The following is a 20,532-nucleotide window of genomic DNA, read 5'->3' as shown; positions in this document are numbered from 1 at the left end:
TGTGGAAAGGGACTCATTCAGGACGCCACGTTTCAAAGACAGTAGATTTCAATAAGACTGAAAAACACTCCTTGACTTGGCGCTTGGAAATGAGCTTCTTCATTCCCCTGGATGAAGATGAGCTTATAAAGAGATAATGAAGGTCATTTTGGGGGAGTGTCCCAGCCAGGCTGCTTTCCTGGTTTTCTCCTGAGATCTCGATACAAAAAGGAGCTCTTGTCATCGCCTCACTGCAGAGCCAAGCATAGCCGCTGCTTTTCCTGTATTTTCTCATGCCAGAGAAGAAGGGTGGATTGTAGCCCACTCCAGGTTGGGATGCTTGAATCCACCTGTACACCGTGGAGGGGGCCGAGATGACAAGTTCTGGATAATTTTCTTCAGACCTGGATGATCTCTCTCTCTTTTTTTTCCTTTTTTTTTTCTTTTTTTCTTTTTCTTTCTTTTTTTCTTTTTTTGCCAGCAGCATGACTGAAAAAGAAATATTTTAGGGGTGTCCAACAGCATTCGGGAAACGTTTCTTCCTAATATGCTGGAAGAGCAGATAAAGGATTCTTCTTACGTGTTGTTGCATTCATTTCAGAATGCTTGCAAGATTGTGCAGTGGTTTCATAAGGTTGGCAAAAAAAATAAAAATCAAATAAAATTCTATCTAGAGACCAGCTGTCAAGAGAAAAGAATTAAAGATGGAAACAGAAAGGAATGACAAGAGAAGGAGAAAGATTGTCTGAAGAACATCAAGAAACTGGAAGGGGCACTTTTCAGAAGATGGGCTCATGGTCTTAGTCTTAAAATAAGACAACTAAAAATGTTTCAGATCAACCAAAAAGGAACCAATTTGCTTTCTTTATACAGGAAACTAGTTTCATGCTGTATTAATCTCTACAGTATAATTCAGAGATGAATTGTGGGGTCAGAAGCAAGAGACTGGGGAACTGTCCTTCAGCCTCGTGGTAACCTTTGTTCCCTTGCAGGTGGTCACCTGTATTCAGTGAATAACTGAAGATCTTTAACTCTGTATTGTAAATTTTGCTTACTCTGTATTAGTTTTGCATGATTTTCCATATGTTGAAGATTCACAACCAGGCCATATATTTTCAGTGATTTCAGAAGCAAAGAATCCTCCAACTTGTGCTTGCAGCAGGTTGCTGGGTCGGAAGCAACAGCAACTTCTTAACAAATGTCCAAGCAAACCTTCATTATGGGCAGCAAAATCAGTTGCTTAAGCAAAAATTCTCAACTTGATGATGCCAACAGATGGGATTCTTGCAATGTTCACTCTTACTATCATAACAAGTTACTGTCATAACTAAGTGATCACAGCTCTTGTAGCTAATATACTCATTTTGGGGAATGAATATAGAGAATTTGAATTTCTTCAAAGCCTATGGAATAAATCGGGGCAATTATTGCAGGCGCTTGATCAGAGAAGAAACTGGGATGTTTCCTTTGCGAGGTCCGACCGAGCCTGTGGTTTTTTGATAGGAAGTCACTGGGAGCAGTAGGATGATGGGTGGATGTTGGTGCTCCTTGCTGGCAGCTGCGTGTTGAGCCCTGATGCTTGGGAAACCCAAGTAGCTCTTGCCATGGGGTCATGCTAGTGGCTGCGTCAGCTCAGCTGCTGTCATTGCCTATTTGGGCCCTCCTTTGCCTTGGGTCTGGGTTTGGTAGCTCACCCGCTTTGAGTCTTGATGCCTCAGGTGCACTGAAGCTTTGAGAAGGCACCAAGGGCTGTGAGGAAGGTCTCTTCTAACCATCCTTGTGATCGTCACGCACTCTGTGCCCTCTAGCTCTTTAGATTTGATTTGTCAAAACAGAATTTTCCTTACACTTTCAGAGTTTATTTTGATTTTATTATTATTTTCAAGAGCCCTGAAAGATTTGTCTCTAGTTTTTGAGGAAATCTTGATTCTTATATGTGCATTGTCACTTTAATTCCCATTTTATTTTTTTTATTCTTCCCAGGTATGAATTAAGAATCCGATATTTACCGAAAGGATTTCTAAACCAGTTCACTGAGGACAAGCCAACACTAAATTTCTTCTATCAACAGGTAGAGTCATTTCCACTACTCTTTGTTTTGCTGGCATCAATTCATAGAATTTTTGCTTTGTTTTTGCAGAAAGAATAGTGCTGCAGATAATACAGAACTTGTTAAAATTTAAGGTTACGTAGATAAAACAGAAAGGGAAAAGACTGTCTTATCTTTCTCCCTGAGAAATGATGAGGAATGTTTCCTGAGACATGAAATTTGCTGCTTTTCAGAGGACTTTTAATAGATTTTCTCCATTTTATGACGTTCTTGAATTTTTTTTATGTTGCAAGTGTAAGTGGGCAGTTTCTATACAACCGTGTGATGTTTTATTCAGCTGCATTTATTTTTTTCATATTGATATTCTGTTAAGAGTCTCTCTTACTAATTAGCAAAACTCTGTAATGGTAAAATTTCCTAAAAATTGGCACCTACATCCACATTTTGCACTCCTATTTTCAAGCTGTTTTTAGATGTGTTCAAACTTCTCTTAGAATGACTTTGATAGGAGCTTGGACTTGAATTTGTAAAGTTTCTACTAATTTTAAGAATCCAAGAATCTCTGTAAATCTAGGCCTAGAATGACTTATTTGCTGCATGTCGGATGAGCCTCTTTTGCTTTCTGGCTGCTGCGATGTCTTTGTTCACAACTGAAGTATTGTCAATGTTTTAACATCAGTTTGGATCTCTGATGTTGGTGAGTTGATGACTTGCCCACCCCATGGTATTTCTACATTTTATTCTTAATGCTATGCCCTACTGTATGGAGGATTGGTTTTAATCTAAATGGATTCCGAGAGTCATTTTATGGAATATTGTCATAACTGAGGCAGAGTGGGATAGGAAGGGGAGGCAGGGAGACCTGGACACATTAGATCAGCAGCCCCGGCCAAGCTCAACAACCCCAGGAGGTGACATGGGAGCTGTTTTGAAATGGGATTTTTTTTTTTTTTTCCCCCTTTGCTTTTTGCTGGGTCAAAGGAACAACCTTGTGAAGCTCTGATAACGTTGTGCAAATCCCCAGCGTTTTGGCAGGAGGTCCCTCTTTTCACAGACCGCCCTCCTTCTGTTGGCTCTCTACCAGTTCAAAAATATTTGAAACATATGAGGTAGTGTGATGGGCTCCCAAATGACACATTTCCTATATCCACTGGCAGGTTGTTCCCTTTCTCCAGGTTGTCCCCCTTCTTTTATGGGAATATATTTCTATAGCAGAACAAAATTCTCCCGGCTATGGCAGCTTTTGGAGCCTGGTAAGGGCGCACAGCTATGTTCTTCTTTATCTGTCAATCCCAACCCAGGAAGAGAAGGAGATGCTTCTTTTTTACCCCTTCTCCTGCCAATGTTTTGATGCTACTTGACATGATTACGGTATTTTTCCTTCTGATGGGAAGGTCTGCATTTTTTGATTGCAGAAATTACAGAGTGGCACTGCAGGCCGCTAACAATGTCTCACTAATGTTTGTCATTGCTACTTCTTTTGTTCAAGCAGAGGACTTAGTCACAGAGGAATACATTTTCTGGGAAGTATTTTCTGAGAAACAGAGTGAAAATCAAGCATTCTTGTCCCCCTGCTCTGTACCCCATAAGGACTTTTTTGTCTCTCTTCCTCTCTTTGTCAAAAGATAGTTGTAAATACAACTGTTTATTTATTAATTCTTCACTCTTGGGTCCTGCCGAAGGTATTTGGGCCGTTGTTGTCATGGAAATCATTGCCGAGCTTGTCAGTGTCCATCCCTGATTCTTTTTCACCCCACAAGTCTCACTCGGCCTCTTGAGTAAATTAAGGCAATTACAGATGTCTTCTCTGGTTTACCCGCTAAGGTGACCTTACCGACATGAGAAAAGTCAAGCAGAAGTCCTTAGGCACTAATACTGCAGCATTAAGTAGATCTAAACTAAAAGGGAAGATGGAAAGACCAGGAGAAGCAAATTTTCAGGTCCTGTTGGAGCATCTCTCGTTTAACTTTTTGCCAGCTGCAGCTCAGCCCCGGTTGGATGTGGGTCATCGAGCACAGCCTGTTGTATATAGGCAAGAGCACCAAAATGCATAGAAATCATGCATGTGACTCTAGATACCTTGAACTTTCTCCAGAGAAACAGCCACGTTCCAAATAACGAGTGTAGGAGCCAGTTACGGCACTAACAGCAACAACAAAATAACACTTTTGGAATCAGGTTGGCCTTTGTGGGTATAAGAGTCAAATCCACTGTTGCCGCCTGTTGTAATTGAGAATAAAGATTTTTGAGGACCAGATGCTGCCCATGACAACATCTTTCTTTTCAAGTTGTGGCTGGGGACCTCTTGTTATTTCGATAGCATCTAAAAGCAACTTGACTGGCTTATTAAAAATGCACAGTATTACAATAAAAAGGCTATGGAGAAGGAAAAGAAAGAGTTTTTTTGTGAAAGAGAAGCTGTGAAATGTCCTGTATTTTAGAAACAGGTAATTATTGTCTTAAGTTGCTGCTGAGCAGCAATAGTGCTGAAAAACCAAGCTCTAAAGCTTGCGTAAGAGCAAATCCTCAGGTGATTCCTGTGTCTTCACAAGCACAGATTTGTAAAAAGAACAAAATGTTGCCATAATTGCTGCCACCAGCCACGTTTATTCACGTAGTTAAACCACAATCATCAGGCTGTTAAACAGAAAACTGGCACGGTTGTAACTTGACGTGCTTGACTACTCCCATTCCGTTCAAAGAGCGCCTTTCTCTATAAATTTATGCAAGCATTTAAGTCTCAGTTTGGACTTAATAGCTGAAATATCTTTTACTGGATTTTTTTGACTCTGTTAAGAGGACTGGGAGCGCTCTTTGTGTTGGATGGTCTTTATTTTGAAGAGGTTGGAATAAATGACGGAGCCCCAAGCAGAGCCGTGCGCAGGCGGCGGCCCCAGTCCCGCCATCTGTGATGGGCGGCCTTGCTCCTAATTGGAAGTGGGAAAGCAGGGAGCTTAATGAGACCTCTCACAAGAGCAGCCCTGTTTGGAAATCTCTGCAGCCAAGGATTAAAATGAGCAGCGAGGAAAAGGGCTGGAGACTTTGCTTGCAGTGCCGGGATCGATCGTGCTCAGCCTGACCCAACCAATTCAACCCAATGGAGGCGAGGAAAAACCCTGGAAATGATTACGTTTTAATCTGTAACATCTATTATCTTTCACTCTGTGTTGATTGTGTTGTGAAACTGGAAAGAAGAAAGGCAAATTTTTCTATGGCTTCATGCAGATTTTCAAGGAAATGTTTAAGGAGAAGGATAAAGGAGAGAAGGATAAAGGTGTAAGGGGAGAACTGAAAATTTGCTTTTTTGCAACAAGGTAGAAGGGACTTCATTTAAAACACTCATGTAATTACAGTCAGATATAAGCTGCTTGAATTGCCACCCTTTTATGCAGGGCCAGGAGTCTGCAATGTTTCTCCCTGAATACCACGTTCACCCCCCAGTAATTGGAGCTGGTTTATGTGCTGTGGAAAAGGGCAGGAGCATCTGCAAGGGTGTCGCATGCAGGGTGAGCGGCCCTCAGCTGTGCCCTTGTCCCCTACCTCTGCCAGACTTCAAAAAGTCACTTCTTGGGTTTTTAGATCCCTAGAAAAGAGAGAGGAGAGGGGGAAAAAAAAAGGGGGGGGGGGGGGGAATGTTGTTTTGGGCAACACAGATGCATCACGGAGAAAAATTACCCGAGCTTGAAGCATGGAGCTGCACTGGAGCTGAGTCCATGTACAATAAAACAAGAGACATAAAGTAATTACAGAATAAAAACCCACTGGCCTCTGCTTCATCTTTGCTCATTTAGTGCCTCACAATAAAGCACTGGAGAAGGAACTGCAGATGGAGAGAGGAAAACCCCAAAGGCTGGAGCAGGAACACCAGAGCTGAGCTTGGCGCCACGGAGCATTTTTTTAAAATACGGTCTATCGCTAGTGGAAGCCCTTAAATAAATGTGCACTTTCTGATCTTCTCGCTGAGTCCTTAAAACTATGCACTAGTGCAATGTTAAATTATTATTTTTTAATTGTAAATTTGAAAACTTGTGGCTAGTTTTACATGAAAAAAAGGAAAAAAAAAAAACCCAACACTCCAAAGAAAGATGAGGCAAAGTTTCTTGTGGACCAACAGCACCGTTTTGTTCACTTTCTGTGGTGTCTGCGAAGGTAATTTCAGCACTTTAAAGGTAGTTTCTGAGTTGAAAATTTTCATTTACATGGTGACGGAGAAATGTCTTGTGCAAATTAATATTTTTTGAATGCTGTCCCTGACATGTAAGGAATACTGCGTCAAGGTGCAATTACCATAATAACTTAATGATTAAAGCTTTATAAAGCTTAGGTGCAGGAGATATAATTTGAAATGCCGTCTGGGAATTGGGCTCTTTAACCTAATTAAATAACAGCATCGCTTGTATAAAAATAGGAGAGCTAAAGACCACTGACTTTGCCAATAAAACTGTGCAGAAAATCAAGGGCAGAGGGAGGAGAGCTCACGTAATGTTGAATATTGGGAGTCTGTTTAAAACAAACAACAGTAATCCTTTGGGAAGGGTTAATGTGGCCACACAAAGAGGGCCCTGCAGGGAGAAGGGGTAATAAATGTGAGACGTGCAGCTGCTTAAAGAGGGAAAAAATAGACCCCACATCACCTGCCTGCCCCTTGCAGCTTGTAAGAGTAATTAGGGGTGCAGTAATAGGGGTCTGCTGCTTAAAATTGCTGAAATTCATGGTTTACGGTAAAAATAACTCATTTTCAGCTCTAAAGGCTGGTTTACGATCTCAGAGCTCAGCTCCTGCAGTTCTTGTAGCTCTTTCTACCCCTGTATTTCCATATCTGCATCTCACTTCTGGGGCAGTTGAGCAAAATATTCTTGTCCCTCCCTTTGCTAAATCGCACCTATAACAGCAGCAGCTAAAACCAAATGTGGGATCACGTTGATCCTCAGCCTTCTCTGATCTGGAAAAGGGAAATTTTCATTAGTGGGGGGCAGCAGGGGTACAAATTAACCCTCAGCAAAAGGGGCTTCATGCCTGGAGTACTACATGAGGGCCCTGTGTACAGCCCCAGTTTTTTGGAGGCCGCAGAAGCAGCAGTTCCTATTGCAGCGACAGCTGGAGCTCGGCCCCTCTGACAGCAGGGCGAGTTTTTAGCCATTCTCTGCCACACAAAACCCCGGCAAAAGTTGCTTTTTGCCCCCCCCTTCACTATCTCTAATGCCCTTGTTATTAACACAGGAGGTTCCAAAATCAGTTAGCGATGTCAAAGATCATCCACAGATACTACAGGGACTGGGGCCTTGGAAGATGAAGAGGAGGAGCAGCTGAGGACAGATGGCAAATGAATGTTATCCTAGTGCCGAATCTGGGTTTTTAACTCCCCGGGAAAAGGCCGGAGCTTTAATTTTCCCCTAATGGGGATTTATCTCCTCTAATGAGTCTAATGTTAGTGGATGGCTAAATAAGGGTGCGGAGCCACCACATGTGTGTTTATCTTGTCGTTACGATCGTTAAAGTTGCTTCCAAAAATATTGGTGCCGTTAGGAGAACAGTGGGGAGGGGGTTGTGCATGTGTTGCTTTGCTCAAAGCAGACAGGCACAAGTCTTTTTGAAAGTTAATTTTTGCACAATATTTATGAAACTTTAGTAGTTGAGACCGTGCTCTTTCAAGAGCAAAGTCACATCTAAAACTTAGATGTATTTTGCTTATTCTGATGCCATAGGGAGGACAACTCCAGTGTCCTGCCAGAACCTACTCTTGCTGATTCTAGGATTGCTTCAGATGTGAGAAGGTCTGGGAGCCTTCTCTTTATGGCAGTTTTATGATGAAAGATATAAGTGATTCTATAAGGTGCCTGATGTGCTTTCACCTAATGATTTATCTGTCCCTTGGCATCCCTTCAGCATTTCAGCAGCGTGTTTAGCACTGCAGAAGGGATCACAGCAACACATGCCCAACGTTTGTGTTAATTATTCTGGTAATGCATCCCAAAAGGGATGGAGTTCTGAGCAGGTGGACTTGCTTACGGCAACTGCTGTAAGTACAGAGGAAAAGACAACAGAAACGTGAAGACGTGTGGTGCTTTAATCCTCGGTTACACATGGCGTGGCCAAAGATCAGCTCTTGAGGTGGAGATATCAAGTGTAATCTGGATTTCATGTTGCAGAAGCCAGAATTAAGCACTGTTTAACGATGGGAAGGAATTTGCTGGGCCTGCCTTGAGACTGGTGCCTCCAGAAGTACTGGGTTTGGGGGGGAGATGATGCTCCCCATGAGCAGTCCCCTTGGGGCAACAGCAGAGCGAGTTACCCACGTACAGAACACAGGCACCAAAAGGGCCTCCACGTGTTGGACTCCTGAGCAGCAGGTACTAAGGGACACCCTGGAGTTGTTAGAAAGGAGAAGAAACAGTTATTGTAAGTACAGGAAGGCTAAAAGTAGGATTGATTTTTGCTTATATAGAAAACACTGCTATGTAACAATTAGAAACACCAGCTAAAAATCCGAGGGTAAAAGATGTTTCCTGCAGAGGGAATGATGTGGAAACCTGCCTCTTGTGCCTTGCTAATCCTGATAGTGACTTTGCTGCATCTTACTCCTCCTCATCCAGAAAGACGTGTTAACGTTTATTTGATTTCTACACACAGACACACACACGCATATATATACATATTTTTTTTTAACCGCAGGAATCACCAACCCAGTGTTTGCACTTTAAAGTGTGGAGGGTCCTTTACCCCTACGAAATGCCCTTCTCAGAGCCTGTTTCAAATGCCCATTTACAAGAAAAAATAAAAATAAAATAACCAAGCAGTGTAAGTAGGGCATAGACATCGAAAGTGAAGCGAGAGAAATAGATTACTTATTTTTAAACTGTTCTCCTGCAAAATTGGAGATGATCCTGTGGGAAATTCCTCGGTAACATTAAATGAGATGGGGAAGGCAGGAGACAGGCTAATTATTAGTGTGTAGCCCATTTTGAGGCCTCATTTGATAGTATTTTTGCTAAGAGTTTCTGCAATTTTTCAGGCTGATGAAAACCTCATAGAAAGTTTGGTATTTATTTATTTATTTAGCTGTTTTTCTGGAGGTATATAAACAAATTAAAAGCAGAATTTTTAATGGGACAAAACAGGTAGGTTATTTGCTTCCTAAACTCCGGGAAAGTGGTTAGTATTCCAACTTGTTTTACTCAGGTTCTTAATAAATCCACATTTATTTATGGGTGCTTTTGTGAGCCGCCCCGTGGTTCATGCGGCCCGCAAGCCACAGCCCAGGGGCTCCCAAAGGGCTGCAGCTGCGTGAGAAAGTTTCATGCGGCCAAGTGAAGCAGATGGCTTCAGAAAGCAGCAGCTGGCGTGGAAAACACAAGTTCTGCACAAGGTTCCTCCTTGGCCCCCGTGTGCTGGGGTAGTGCTCTTGTTTTGCTGTGTTCGCAAACGTGGCCTTTCCATCCTCCGTTTTTTATCCTCAACTGTAGCAGCAAACGACCCCGTCTGGGAAGTTCGGAGAGCTGCAGCAGTTGTGGTGATTGGGCACCCAACAAAACTGTTACTTTTGCTCTGGGTGACCCATGAAGGAAGCGCCAGTGGCCAAAAAATAAAAGGCTAATTGGGGACCCAAAAGCACGCAGCTACTTGACTGTAAGTGAGGCTTCAATTTGCTGCGTTTCAGAGATAAAATGGCTTGAAATGAACGCTCTGCTTTGCAGCAAGAAATTATTTTGTCTCTGTTCTCCTTTAAATTTCTTTTACCAGTGTCTTTTTCTCTGCAAGTTCAAATAAGGACGTTCTGCTAGAGCGCAGTCGGGCGAATAAGTTGGAAAGGCTGAGAGAGGCTTAGAGAGGCTCTCTCACTCTTAAGGTTGAGAGAACTGGGCCTGTTCAGCCTGAAGAGGAGAAGACTGAGGGGGAACCTGATCAGTGTGTATAAATGCCTCAAGGGAGGCAGTGAGGAGGAGGGGACCGGCCTCTTTTCAGTGGTGGACAGCAACAGGACTAGAGGAAATGGCCGCAAGCTGAGGCACCAAAAGTTCCACAGGAACTTGAGAAAACGCTTTTTGACAGTGAGGATGACAAAGCACTGGAACAGGCTGCCCAGGGAGGTTGTGGAGTCTCCTTCTTTGAAGATCTTTAAAACCCGCTTGGATGCAGCCCTGTGCCACGTGCTCTAGGTGACCCTGCGTGTGCAGGGGGGTTGGACTAGATGACCTCTGAGGTCCCTTCCAACCTTAGACATTCTATGATTCTTTAAAAAAAAAAATGGTTTTGTTGATAGCAGAGTAGACTACATTGATAGGCATTTTCTTCACTTTTATCTAATTTTCTCTTAAACATTAGAAAAAAACAAAGGTACCTTCCGCATGGAACACTATTAAAGGACTTAATTGCCATTAAATTCTGTTGTGCCTCCTCTGTTTAATACTTGGTTGTGCATAGCACGCACAGACTCACTGCTCCATCCCTGCCTCATCTCTGTGTGAGCTGGAGTTCGTGCACTGATCCAGGGCCGCCTCAGAGAGAACAGGCGAGAGGAATTAAAGGCGATAAGAGAAGTTCTCATTAGTAGTCCAGTACTGGCAGCTTGAGCTGCTTTTTTCCCCCCTTATTAGACTTGCTGGGATTCCAAGGACGCGTGCGGGAAAGGTCTTGGAAAAAAAAATGAGCTGGTTGCCTTGCATCCATTCCTTACCTTTGCCATCCGTACTGAAACGCTGCTCAGTCTAACTAGAGCACGAGCTTATGGCCATGGGCTACCTGAGGCTTCTGATTTCTTTGCATACTTTCCAAACTGAGAAGAAATGGGTTTGTGTAATGTATATATGATGAATCGTGATAAGCAAACCCCACTGCATGTTTTTAGGAGAGGATGTCACAACTTGTTTTATAAATGGTGCCTGTGGTTAGGGTTTTGGGGGGAAATGGGGTTTTTGGGGGAAAGCTTTTCTCATGTTACCTGGTAAGCAAATGAAGGCAGTTTTTATCTCCCTCTTCAAGTTGGGTAACAGGGGGACTTTGAAAGAGCCTGAACTCCAGGTGAAGCTTCAGAGACCCCCGTGTAATAATAAATCAGCAAACGATGGATTTTCTGTTGGACCTTTCTATTGGAAATGTGAGGTAAAGGAATTGATTCATTCCACACTAATAGTTGCCAAATAAAAATCACCCTTTTCCATGTCACTCTAATAAAAGGATGGAGTCAAGTAGATGGTTATCAGCTCATGTATCAGAGTAGTGCAAAATTGGAATATTTTTGTACTGACTTGCAACTTGTACTTACCGTGGAGTTTCCTGATATTTTGTGAGAGTTCAAAAGCTAGAGGATAGATAAGGGGAAAATAAAAGCCAGCCTAGAAATGCTTGGGTCATGTTGCCTAGTTCTTTATAGAGCAGCAATTACCTGAGCCTGGCAGCATTTTTTAATACATTTGCATGAAATTGCAGATGTTCTCCGGCTGCTAATTTTAACAAATGAATTGCCTTCCACACTGGGAGCTACAAGGCAATGAGCTGAAGATAAGATTATTACATGCTACTAGACTCAAATTAACATAGTTCCTGTAAGGGGAAGTTTTATATGTCAAGATTGTAAAAGACCTTTGTCAGAGCTCGTGAAAACGGAGATTTGCGACTTGGATCATGCAGCAGATTTTTTCAGGTGAAGTTGTCAGAGATCAGGAATTGCATATTAAAAAGAGAAAGCAAATGGTTCTTAATTGGAAAGAGGTTGCTTTATAAGCATCCCCTCCTCCCCCCCAAAAATTGCATGTATAATATTGACAAAAAATCAAAGCTAGGTAAGATAGCCAGTGGAGCTCAGTATGAGTAAATGCAATAGAAACTTGTATTTAAATTGCAATTAAAGTTCATTAAACCTCTGTATGGATGCTGTAAGAAAGAAATAAAGTGGTTATAGTTCATTTATGGTTCATCACAGGGATCTGTGTAGGAGCCTAATTCACTTAGAATTCCCATCTCCAGGTTACTTCTCACTGTACGCCCCCTGTATCCATATATTCTCTCTCTGAGTCAGGGTCCATGTAAATGCCTGCAGTCAAGTTCAGTTCTGTAATTTGTCATCTATAGCGCGGAGGTTTTTCATAGTAATAACGTGAGCGGCTAGACATTTTGTAACAGATTTAAAAGCTGGGAGCTTGGCCTGACTGTTCTAGAGCCACAATTTATATCCCTCCCGATGAGCAGAAAGATGCTGATATTTTTTTTCTTGAAATTGTTCCATTCTGCAGAATCTCCTTAGCAATTTGAAGACTGTAAAATACAGCATGAATGTAAAATTTAAAATAATTTTAAAATAGACATGGCGGCTTATAGTTAAATCAACAGAACCCAAGCGGTTCAGGAGTAGATGGATCTTGAGCATAGGTGCAACCTCGCGCTCCAGCGTCCCGCAAAGATGGTGGGTTGTGTTGAATAAATCACAGCTAAAGTGACGCCCATGAAGAGGGCACCAAGTTCTCTGCAGTTGAATGGAGCTTCTCACAAAAACACAACTCTTTTATGGAGAATATATACGTACAAACTATGTGTTTATTTTCTTTTCACATGTTGTAATTCATGACCCCCCACAAAACTTAAACGCGGGCAAAAAATATTTCTTCCACAGGTGCTTGAATGGTATTTGAGTGTATTTAGGCACTGACCTGATCTTTCTGTGATGCAAAACCTCCTTCTTGTGTTGTAGGTGAAAAATGACTACATGTTAGAAATAGCAGATCAAGTGGAGCAGGAAATTGCTTTGAAGCTGGGTTGCCTCGAAATCCGGTAAGCTGATAATTTCATTTATTATTCAACATGTTTCTGATGGCTACATGTGAATTTTGGAATGGCTTTAGTTCTCAGATTTCTTTGCGGTATAACCGAAGAAAACACCAAAAAGCTTTTTTTGCTATAGTAATTGGAAGGAAAAAAAAATAGAATCTATTGTAACTAATTCTCGTGATTTTTGAATTAAAGTTAATAGTAAAATTACAATTAACTATCTCATGTTACTGCTTTGTGGGGTGAAATTTTCAATTGGATAATTCGAAGGCCTGTAAAGTATTGTGTAGTAAAATCAACCTGAGATGTGGGCAAATAGTCTTGTTGGGTATCTATGTGTGTTACAGCTGCTGTAATTAGAGATAAATGGTGCTAGGACTTCTCTGTGCATTCCCTTGATTTTACATCTGCTATTTTAAAAATTGCTAAATGCTAAACAAAAAATAGCTGAAATAGCTGTTATAAAACTTATAAATATGAAAATAAAATAGCTAAATGAACAAATGGCTAAGGAAGGGTAAAGCATCCTTTTTTTTTTTTCTTTATAACATTTTCAGCTTTCTTGTCAACTGTGCAGACAGTTGGAAAGTAAAGCTAAGTTTATGAGCTGAAGTGATTCTTGAGTAGGTTTTCCCGCTTGGTTTTAGCTGATCTATGGCAACTTTCCAGCCTGAATCGTCTGATTCGGTGATGCTGTTGTCTTGTGCAGATAAATTAAGAAAGGAGTAGAATTTCTAAGAAAAAATGGCAATGAAAACCTGTTAGCAAAGGAGAAAGGTCTCATTTGAACAACAGTTTTCCCAAATGGAAAAAAACCAACACTAATGCTGGTGCAGAGGTGTAGGAGATAGGAAGGAGGTGCTAAAAGATGCATTAAATCACTTTTCACCTTGGCAGGGTGCTTTGAGCTGCTGTAAAAAGTGCTGCTGGAAATGCAGTATTGGTATTATTTTTTGTCTCATTCCTGAAATCATTTTGTAAACTAAATCCCTGGTTGATTGAGGTAGGATAATAATGTTGTAATATTTATTTGAATTCATTCTACAGCTGGTTTGAATTCATTCTGCATATGGTGTCTAATGGTCAATCACAGAAAAATCTGGATATCCAGATACGGCAGTTTTAGGTTGGGTCATCCAGTAATCGTTACTTTCCCCTGTTTTTCCTGCCTTCAGGAGATCCTACGGAGAGATGAGAGGCAACGCATTAGAAAAGAAATCCAACTATGAAGTGTTAGAGTAAGTACTGTGCTCTGGATTGAGTTGCTTCTTAATCAAAAATATGAAATGTGGCACAATAAAAGAAAGCTGTTGTTGCCCTTTTATGGTTCTTGAAGCTTTGTGAGATCTGCAAGCGTATTTTAAGTGAGTGAAAGACAATGAAATTCTTCCAATTATAGAGACAGAGGGAGCCTGTTCGACTCTGGACAAGAGAAGTGAAGTTGTTAAATTTGATAATGGGGATATTGGTGTGGTTTTGTTTCAATTTTGCTGATGCTTATGGGGTCATCAAGTCCAGCTGATTTTGTTCCTGATTTTCTGCTGCATTCATCACCTGTGACTAACCTGTTAAAATGTGAGTTTCTTGAGAAGTCTGTGGTATCATTTTGCCTTATTTGTTAAGCATGTGGTTTTGTTGCATTGTGATCCTACAGTTTACCCATTGATTAGGTATCTGTGAACCACAAGTTTTAAAGAAGCATCCTTGTACTAAAACCGTTGTAGTTACTCAGTGTTGCTGTATGTTAGATGGCTTCAACACAGACAGGCTGAGGAACTTCATAAGTTTTGTACATTGAAGATTGGTTTCAGTGTTGTTGATGTAGCTCTGCCAGATTTGTCCATTTTCATGGAGTATTTTGGAGGAGTTTCAGCTTCAGTTCCAGCCTTTGAATTTTGCCTGGACTTGTGTGTGGCTGGAATCTCTAAATATTTAGTCTTTAGTGGTAGATATTCCAGAGTAAACTTGATGGAGACATATTTTAGGGTTAGAAACCCCATTTTCTTAATCTTTGTAAATGGAAAGTAGTGTTTCCTTTGAAAATTAACCAGTTAATTTATAAGAACAACATGGTTTCTATATAGTGTTCCTGTAATTGCACAGTATTTATGCAATTACATTGTTTAAAATGAGAATTTTTGAAGGGTTTCATTTAGTTTAATGTCTCAACCAACAATAGAAATATATCTCAGTTAAAAATATAAATAATTGAGAAAGGAATAATAAAGATGAACAGCATGAACAGAGAGAAAGAGTTAAAATGCAATATTAAAAAGATAGGAGAACAGTGTGATCTGAAATTCTCATGTCATCCTCTTTGAAAGAAGAGAGTTGGTGAGATTAATGACTGTCTGTTGGCGATTCACCTTGAGTCTGGAGGATGAGTTAAAACAAATGAGATGAGGCAAATAAGAAGTGATGGTTACAATTTCCATATACTTCATGTAGGACTTTAGAAAGGTATTTTTGAGTCCCTTGTTGGCCACCCGTTAAAGTATCAGCATTTGTTATTAGGATTATAATTTCAAAACAAGTGAGATGCAGGAATTAAGATTTAAAACATGTGATATGCAACATTAAGAATTATAACACATAATAGGATCTTTAGGGTCCCAAATGGGGGTGGCTTCTAGTCTAGCACTGACTTCTTCACCCTGCAACATGTGGTTTGGTAGGTCTTCAATTAATGGCTCTTTTGAAAGAGGGGGACAAAAAGAAGCAAATATAATGTACAGACTTTAACAACTTATTTCTGTGCAGGACTAGAAAAGCAGGATTTCACACTTAAGGATTTTTTATTTGTTTGGGGACTGGGGAATTTTCTTCCTCCATTTTTATTTTAGAAGCAAAATATATTTTGTAAAGGATTCAACTGGGAGAAGTGAAAGATAAAGGCACCATAAAGGAGCTGCAGATAATTACAAGCTAATGAGAGCCTTCAGAACGTGCCAGTAATCCCCCAAACTCACTCATTTGATCTTAACCATCTCAATGGCCTATAGAGGTTTTCTTACGTTTATTTTTCAGGGCTTATTGTGTCTTGTTTTGTTCGTGTTTTTACTGCTGTCAGCGGCTTGGGTTACCTCAGGAGACACTTAACCAGCTGAGAGCAATAGTAAAAAGCCCTTTTTTTTTGGCACAAGGTTGAATTGCTTTTCGCCTGTCTTTGTCCACTTGATTTATATTCATTCTTGATCAGATTATCAAATAAGACCAGATCTGGATGGGAAAAGAGTGCAGAGAATCAGGCTGCCAAGGAGCCTGTACTAGTTGGATCTTCAGACAATAAACGATGTTTTTTTATAGTAAATGTGAAGCCTTTTGCATAGAAGGAGGATAATGAGAAGGAGAAAAAGGGGAGCTCTATGAAGAGCAGCTGCACCCACAGGATTGAAAGAGTGCATAAAATCTATCTCGCTCTCCTAACGCTGCTTTTTTCAATGTACCTTTAAGATAAAAAGTATAAATAAAGGTGAATGTTGCCAGAGCTGCTTGATTGCTATATTACAAGCCCAATCATCTATCTGTAGCTGGTATTTTATTAATCCTATTGACGTTTATGTATGAAAACAGTAAAATTTTACATATGAATCCATGGGTGGGATGGAATAGACCAAGCTAAATATAAAGGAACCAAGACCTAGCTACTAATTACCAGCAGTAGGAAAATAGGTGTCTGAGGCCTTAATCCAGAGCACTGAGTTGGACTTTTTTCCCTCTAAATTGGTTCATTTTTTGCTCCTGCAACACAGGTGTGGATGGAAAAGGAGTTTGCAGGTTTTGTGATTGCCCCTGTGCTGCACCTTGGCCTGCAGTAACTGCATCTGTTGCCTAGGTAAACATAGAAAATGCCATTCCTTATATTCCCACGAGGATTCCTTCTGGATTTGCTACATGCACAGCTACCCCACGAGTCTCGAATTGAATCTATGGAGAAGAGGAAGACGGGAGGGATCCTGGGTGCTCATTTTTGAAGCCACCTCCTCTTGCTAAAATGCTTAACATTAAACTAACATGTTCCTTGTCAGAATGTCTTTGCATATTATGGAGACAGTAATAACATGTGCTGGGTGTATTTCATGGTGCGGGTTGATAAACGACCTATAATTTGCATTTGAGAAGAAATGCATTAAAGGACTTAACATTTATGGAAGTTTTATAAGCTTTTTGCAGCTTAGTGTCACAGCTGTATGTGAATACGCTGCTTCTTGGAGTTGAGGGAGCTGTTAGTATGTATTGTAAATACTGTAGGTCCTTAGTTTTAAAAATAGCACTTTTAATTCTTATATTTGGAGGTTGAATTTAATGTTGGTTTTCCTTCTTGTGTTGCAAGGGAGCATTGAAAATGTGCTGCATTTTTCACGTTGGCTAACAGCTTTTTTTCCTTTGTTAAATATTTCAGTTCCATTTGAATTTCTTTTTCTGTGCAAAGCATGCAGCCGTGGAAAGGTATCTTTCATTCTCATTTTAAAGATAGCAAAGGGTCGTTGTTTCAGAGAGATCATAACCCCTTCGCCACATGAAAATAAAAAAGTTTTCTGTAACACCGAGAAAGCAACAAAAAAAACCTTTTTCATTTGAATTTTTTCTTACATTTTTTCTCTGTCCCTTGGCAATTTTATGCTAAAGCTTGCATTTAGTTTTCTGCTCATGCAGTATTTGATTTATATTTCAGTTTATGCTCATGCCTTTTGCTAACAACGTTTGTCTTTTTGTTTCAGGAAAGACGTTGGCTTAAGACGTTTTTTCCCGAAGAGTTTACTGGATTCAGTAAAGGTAATTACAATTCCAGTTCTTTGTGTGCTCTTGCAAAACCAAATGTCCTTCAGAAATCAGGAAACTGCATCACCCTGTAGTTTCCCTGTAGACTCGTGAGTTGTTTTAAACTTCTGTTCCAGTAGGAAAAAAAATCAGGTGAGTCTTAAGAAATGGATGAGAGAGAGATCCCCTAGTTAAACAGCAGATGAACAACTGGAAGACAGGAAGGTGCTTCGCAGACAGAAGTCAGAAGGGACTCCTCAGCTCCTTTGAAAATAACAGATTTCCCTTCTAAGAGAAAAATGAGACTTTTGGAGAATGGGGAAGGGGACACATAAGAAAACACTCTGTTTTGGGGACAACTGGATGGACCAAATGCTGCTTTCCTTGCTCTCCACTAATTCCAACTCTCACTTAAGAAAGATTTCCAGCAATTTCTGCTCATGTTAACCGTAGTTAGACAACAAGCATTAATTGGATCTCATTTCCACTGAAATCCCTATGTTCCCTGAGGAAAAAAATGCAGATTTTTCTCAGCATGTTAGGAACAAGGAGCTAAGAATTGTCACCAACTAGTTTTGCATCATTAGCCTTCTTAGTTTTAAAATCGTAGTAAAATCTCTGCTGTTAGAATGGGAGTAAACAGTGATAAACTCATGATTTAGAAGTGATTTTGGAAAGCAGTGATATGTTTATGGAGGATTTAGTTAGGGAACTTAATGTTCATGTAGAGCATTAATCATTGTGATGTAAGTGGAAGGGTAAACATAAAAGGTCTCTCATGAAGGGGGTTTTGCTTCAAAAGACATTTTAAAAAATAACTTGCAGCTCAGTGAATGAAGAACCTATTTTAATTTAAGGAATTATATAGGTCTGTATTCCCTACTAAATGCGCAAATTGTGGTGACAGGCTCCTCACCTAAACAACAAGCCACCTCCAAAAATAGTGTTAGAGGAGCCAAGAAACCCTGATCTTTGGAAATCAGGAAAGAAAAGAGCAGAAGTAGCAAGAACTACCAGAAAGTCCAGCTTGCACAGATAGTCATTCTAAAAAGTTAGAAAAAATATGGGAAAGGGAAAAATGGTACCACTTTTCAGTGAATATTAAGGACTTATTAAACATAATCCAGGATTTCTTCAAATAATTAAATGAGTCTTCCACTCTGCAAGACTGGTGGCTCTCCTGGTAGAAATTCCAGCTTTTTTAGGAAAGGTCATTAAAGCAATGAGTTTAGAGACGCTGCTATATTAGCTCATCACGTGTGGACTGTAAGACATGATGTAAGGCTGTAAACGGGACAAGTGCAGACCAAAGAAGGCTCTGGGGAGGTTTTTCCCCAGCTAAAACATTGAAACCCAATGTGCTGCATTTGTCTTTGTTGCAAAGATAGATGTGGTCAAGATAGAGTAGCTCAGAGAAAAACACCAGCCTCAGAAAGAGGCAGTACTAAAGGTAATTTATTTGTTTGGGGTTTTTTTGTCATCCCATGCAGCTACTTTAAGCACAAGCCAGGCTTTGGCAAGGGAAGACAAGAACAGCTGTGCCTGTGGCTTGGCATTTTGGCGTTACATGATGTAAACAGTGGTGAAGGACAGTGAAAGGGCTGGCTCGGCGCACACCATCCATACGCTTTTGATTAGGGCGCGGGAGAGAAGCTGCTGCGCTTGTGCTGCCAGCGTCTCCATGAATCCAGGCATCCAGGGACATTTATTCCAGTTTCTTGATGCCTCACACTGTTTTGCCTAGCCAGAATTACTCATTAGGGCATTGATGGGGCATAAGAAAGCAGTCATTTTGCACATTTGGCTTATAAGCAGACAAATAGACTTTTTTTTAATAACATATCTTCAGTTATCTAGGAAAAAAAGAGTTGCTTTCAAGTCTGCTTGTATCCTATATATGCTTTATCTTCCAAGCATATGTAATCATGTCTGTCCTGCTATCCCAGATATGTGCTATTACTATATAACTATGTAGCTATATATGGCCATTAATAGGATGACTTGTGCTGCTCTGCTTAGGTCGTTACTGAAAACAATTAAGAAAGTGATAAACAATAGTTAACACCTGCAACTTTTAAATGTTTACTTTCCATTGATTTTTTACTTTACTTGTAGCTGATTTTATTTATTTAGTTTCATTTATTTATATGAAAGTTATTTTGCATATTCTGAGATTCTGAGAATTCAGTATGGGATTGTCTGTATTACTCATCAGCTGCAGCGGAGAGCTATTCCTGTCACATAAGAAAATAACATTTGATGACATAAATAAAATTAAGACCTAATATGAAGTATGTATATGTTGCATAGCAGCAGTCTGTTGTTCATATTGTGAAGCTGCTTCTTTTCCCTTGACACCTGTCTGCTGTGTTTCATTGGTCAAGAAACCATTGTTGAGGTACCAAATAGCTGATACTTCTCATATACAGAGAATCAGTCTGGTTAGAATGTAAAGAATTCATCTTTAAACTTCTTAATACACAGGCCAAAACACTACGAAAATTAATCCAACAAACGTTTCGACAATTTGCCAACCTCAACAGAGAAGAAAGCATTTTGAAATTCTTTGAGATCCTCTCTCCCGTGTACAGATTTGACAAGGAATGCTTCAAATGTGCCCTTGGGGTAAGTGTGTGATGGGGACAGCAGTACACGGGCTCTGCTTAGGAGGCTGGTTGGTTTTGCTCAGTCCTGCATGTGATTGCTTGCTTAGTTCATGCTTTCATTTCAAGAAGAATCCCTGGTTTTTGTTAACAACAAAATATTCCCTTCTCTCACTTTTGAAATCCTGGCCTCTCTTCCTCCTTCAACCCTCAAGTCAAGCTGGATTATTTCGGTGGAGCTTGCAATCGGCCCGGAAGAAGGAATCAGTTACCTGACGGACAAGGGCGCTAACGTAAGTCTCCTTTTGGTTTCCTCTCTCAGTTTAATGCCTTAACAAGCTGTTGAGTTGACCATGGCCTCTGTGAAGTGGAAAAGAA

General features: G+C 40.5%; 1 protein-coding gene across 7 annotated transcripts in view; it reads left to right on the top strand.

Moving 5' to 3' along the window:
- The window catches only part of PTK2 (protein tyrosine kinase 2), a 140,322-nt gene that overhangs the window by 69,822 nt on the left and 49,968 nt on the right, over positions 1-20,532 (top strand). For all 7 annotated transcript variants that reach the window (XM_026047128.1, XM_026047127.1, XM_026047124.1 and 4 more), the window contains exons 6-11: positions 1,963-2,050; positions 12,714-12,793; positions 13,966-14,028; positions 17,512-17,566; positions 20,036-20,176; positions 20,370-20,447. In XM_026047128.1, coding sequence (XP_025902913.1) covers positions 1,963-2,050; positions 12,714-12,793; positions 13,966-14,028; positions 17,512-17,566; positions 20,036-20,176; positions 20,370-20,447 — 505 coding nt within the window. The remainder of the gene's footprint in view (positions 1-1,962; positions 2,051-12,713; positions 12,794-13,965; positions 14,029-17,511; positions 17,567-20,035; positions 20,177-20,369; positions 20,448-20,532) is intronic.

This window comes from Nothoprocta perdicaria, unplaced genomic scaffold (assembly GCF_003342845.1).
Source record: "Nothoprocta perdicaria isolate Ctin4 unplaced genomic scaffold, notPer1 scaffold_48, whole genome shotgun sequence".
Lineage (NCBI taxonomy): Eukaryota > Metazoa > Chordata > Aves > Tinamiformes > Tinamidae > Nothoprocta > Nothoprocta perdicaria.
Note: the sequence above shows the minus strand (reverse complement) of the source record. Positions and strands in the feature narration are given on the sequence as shown.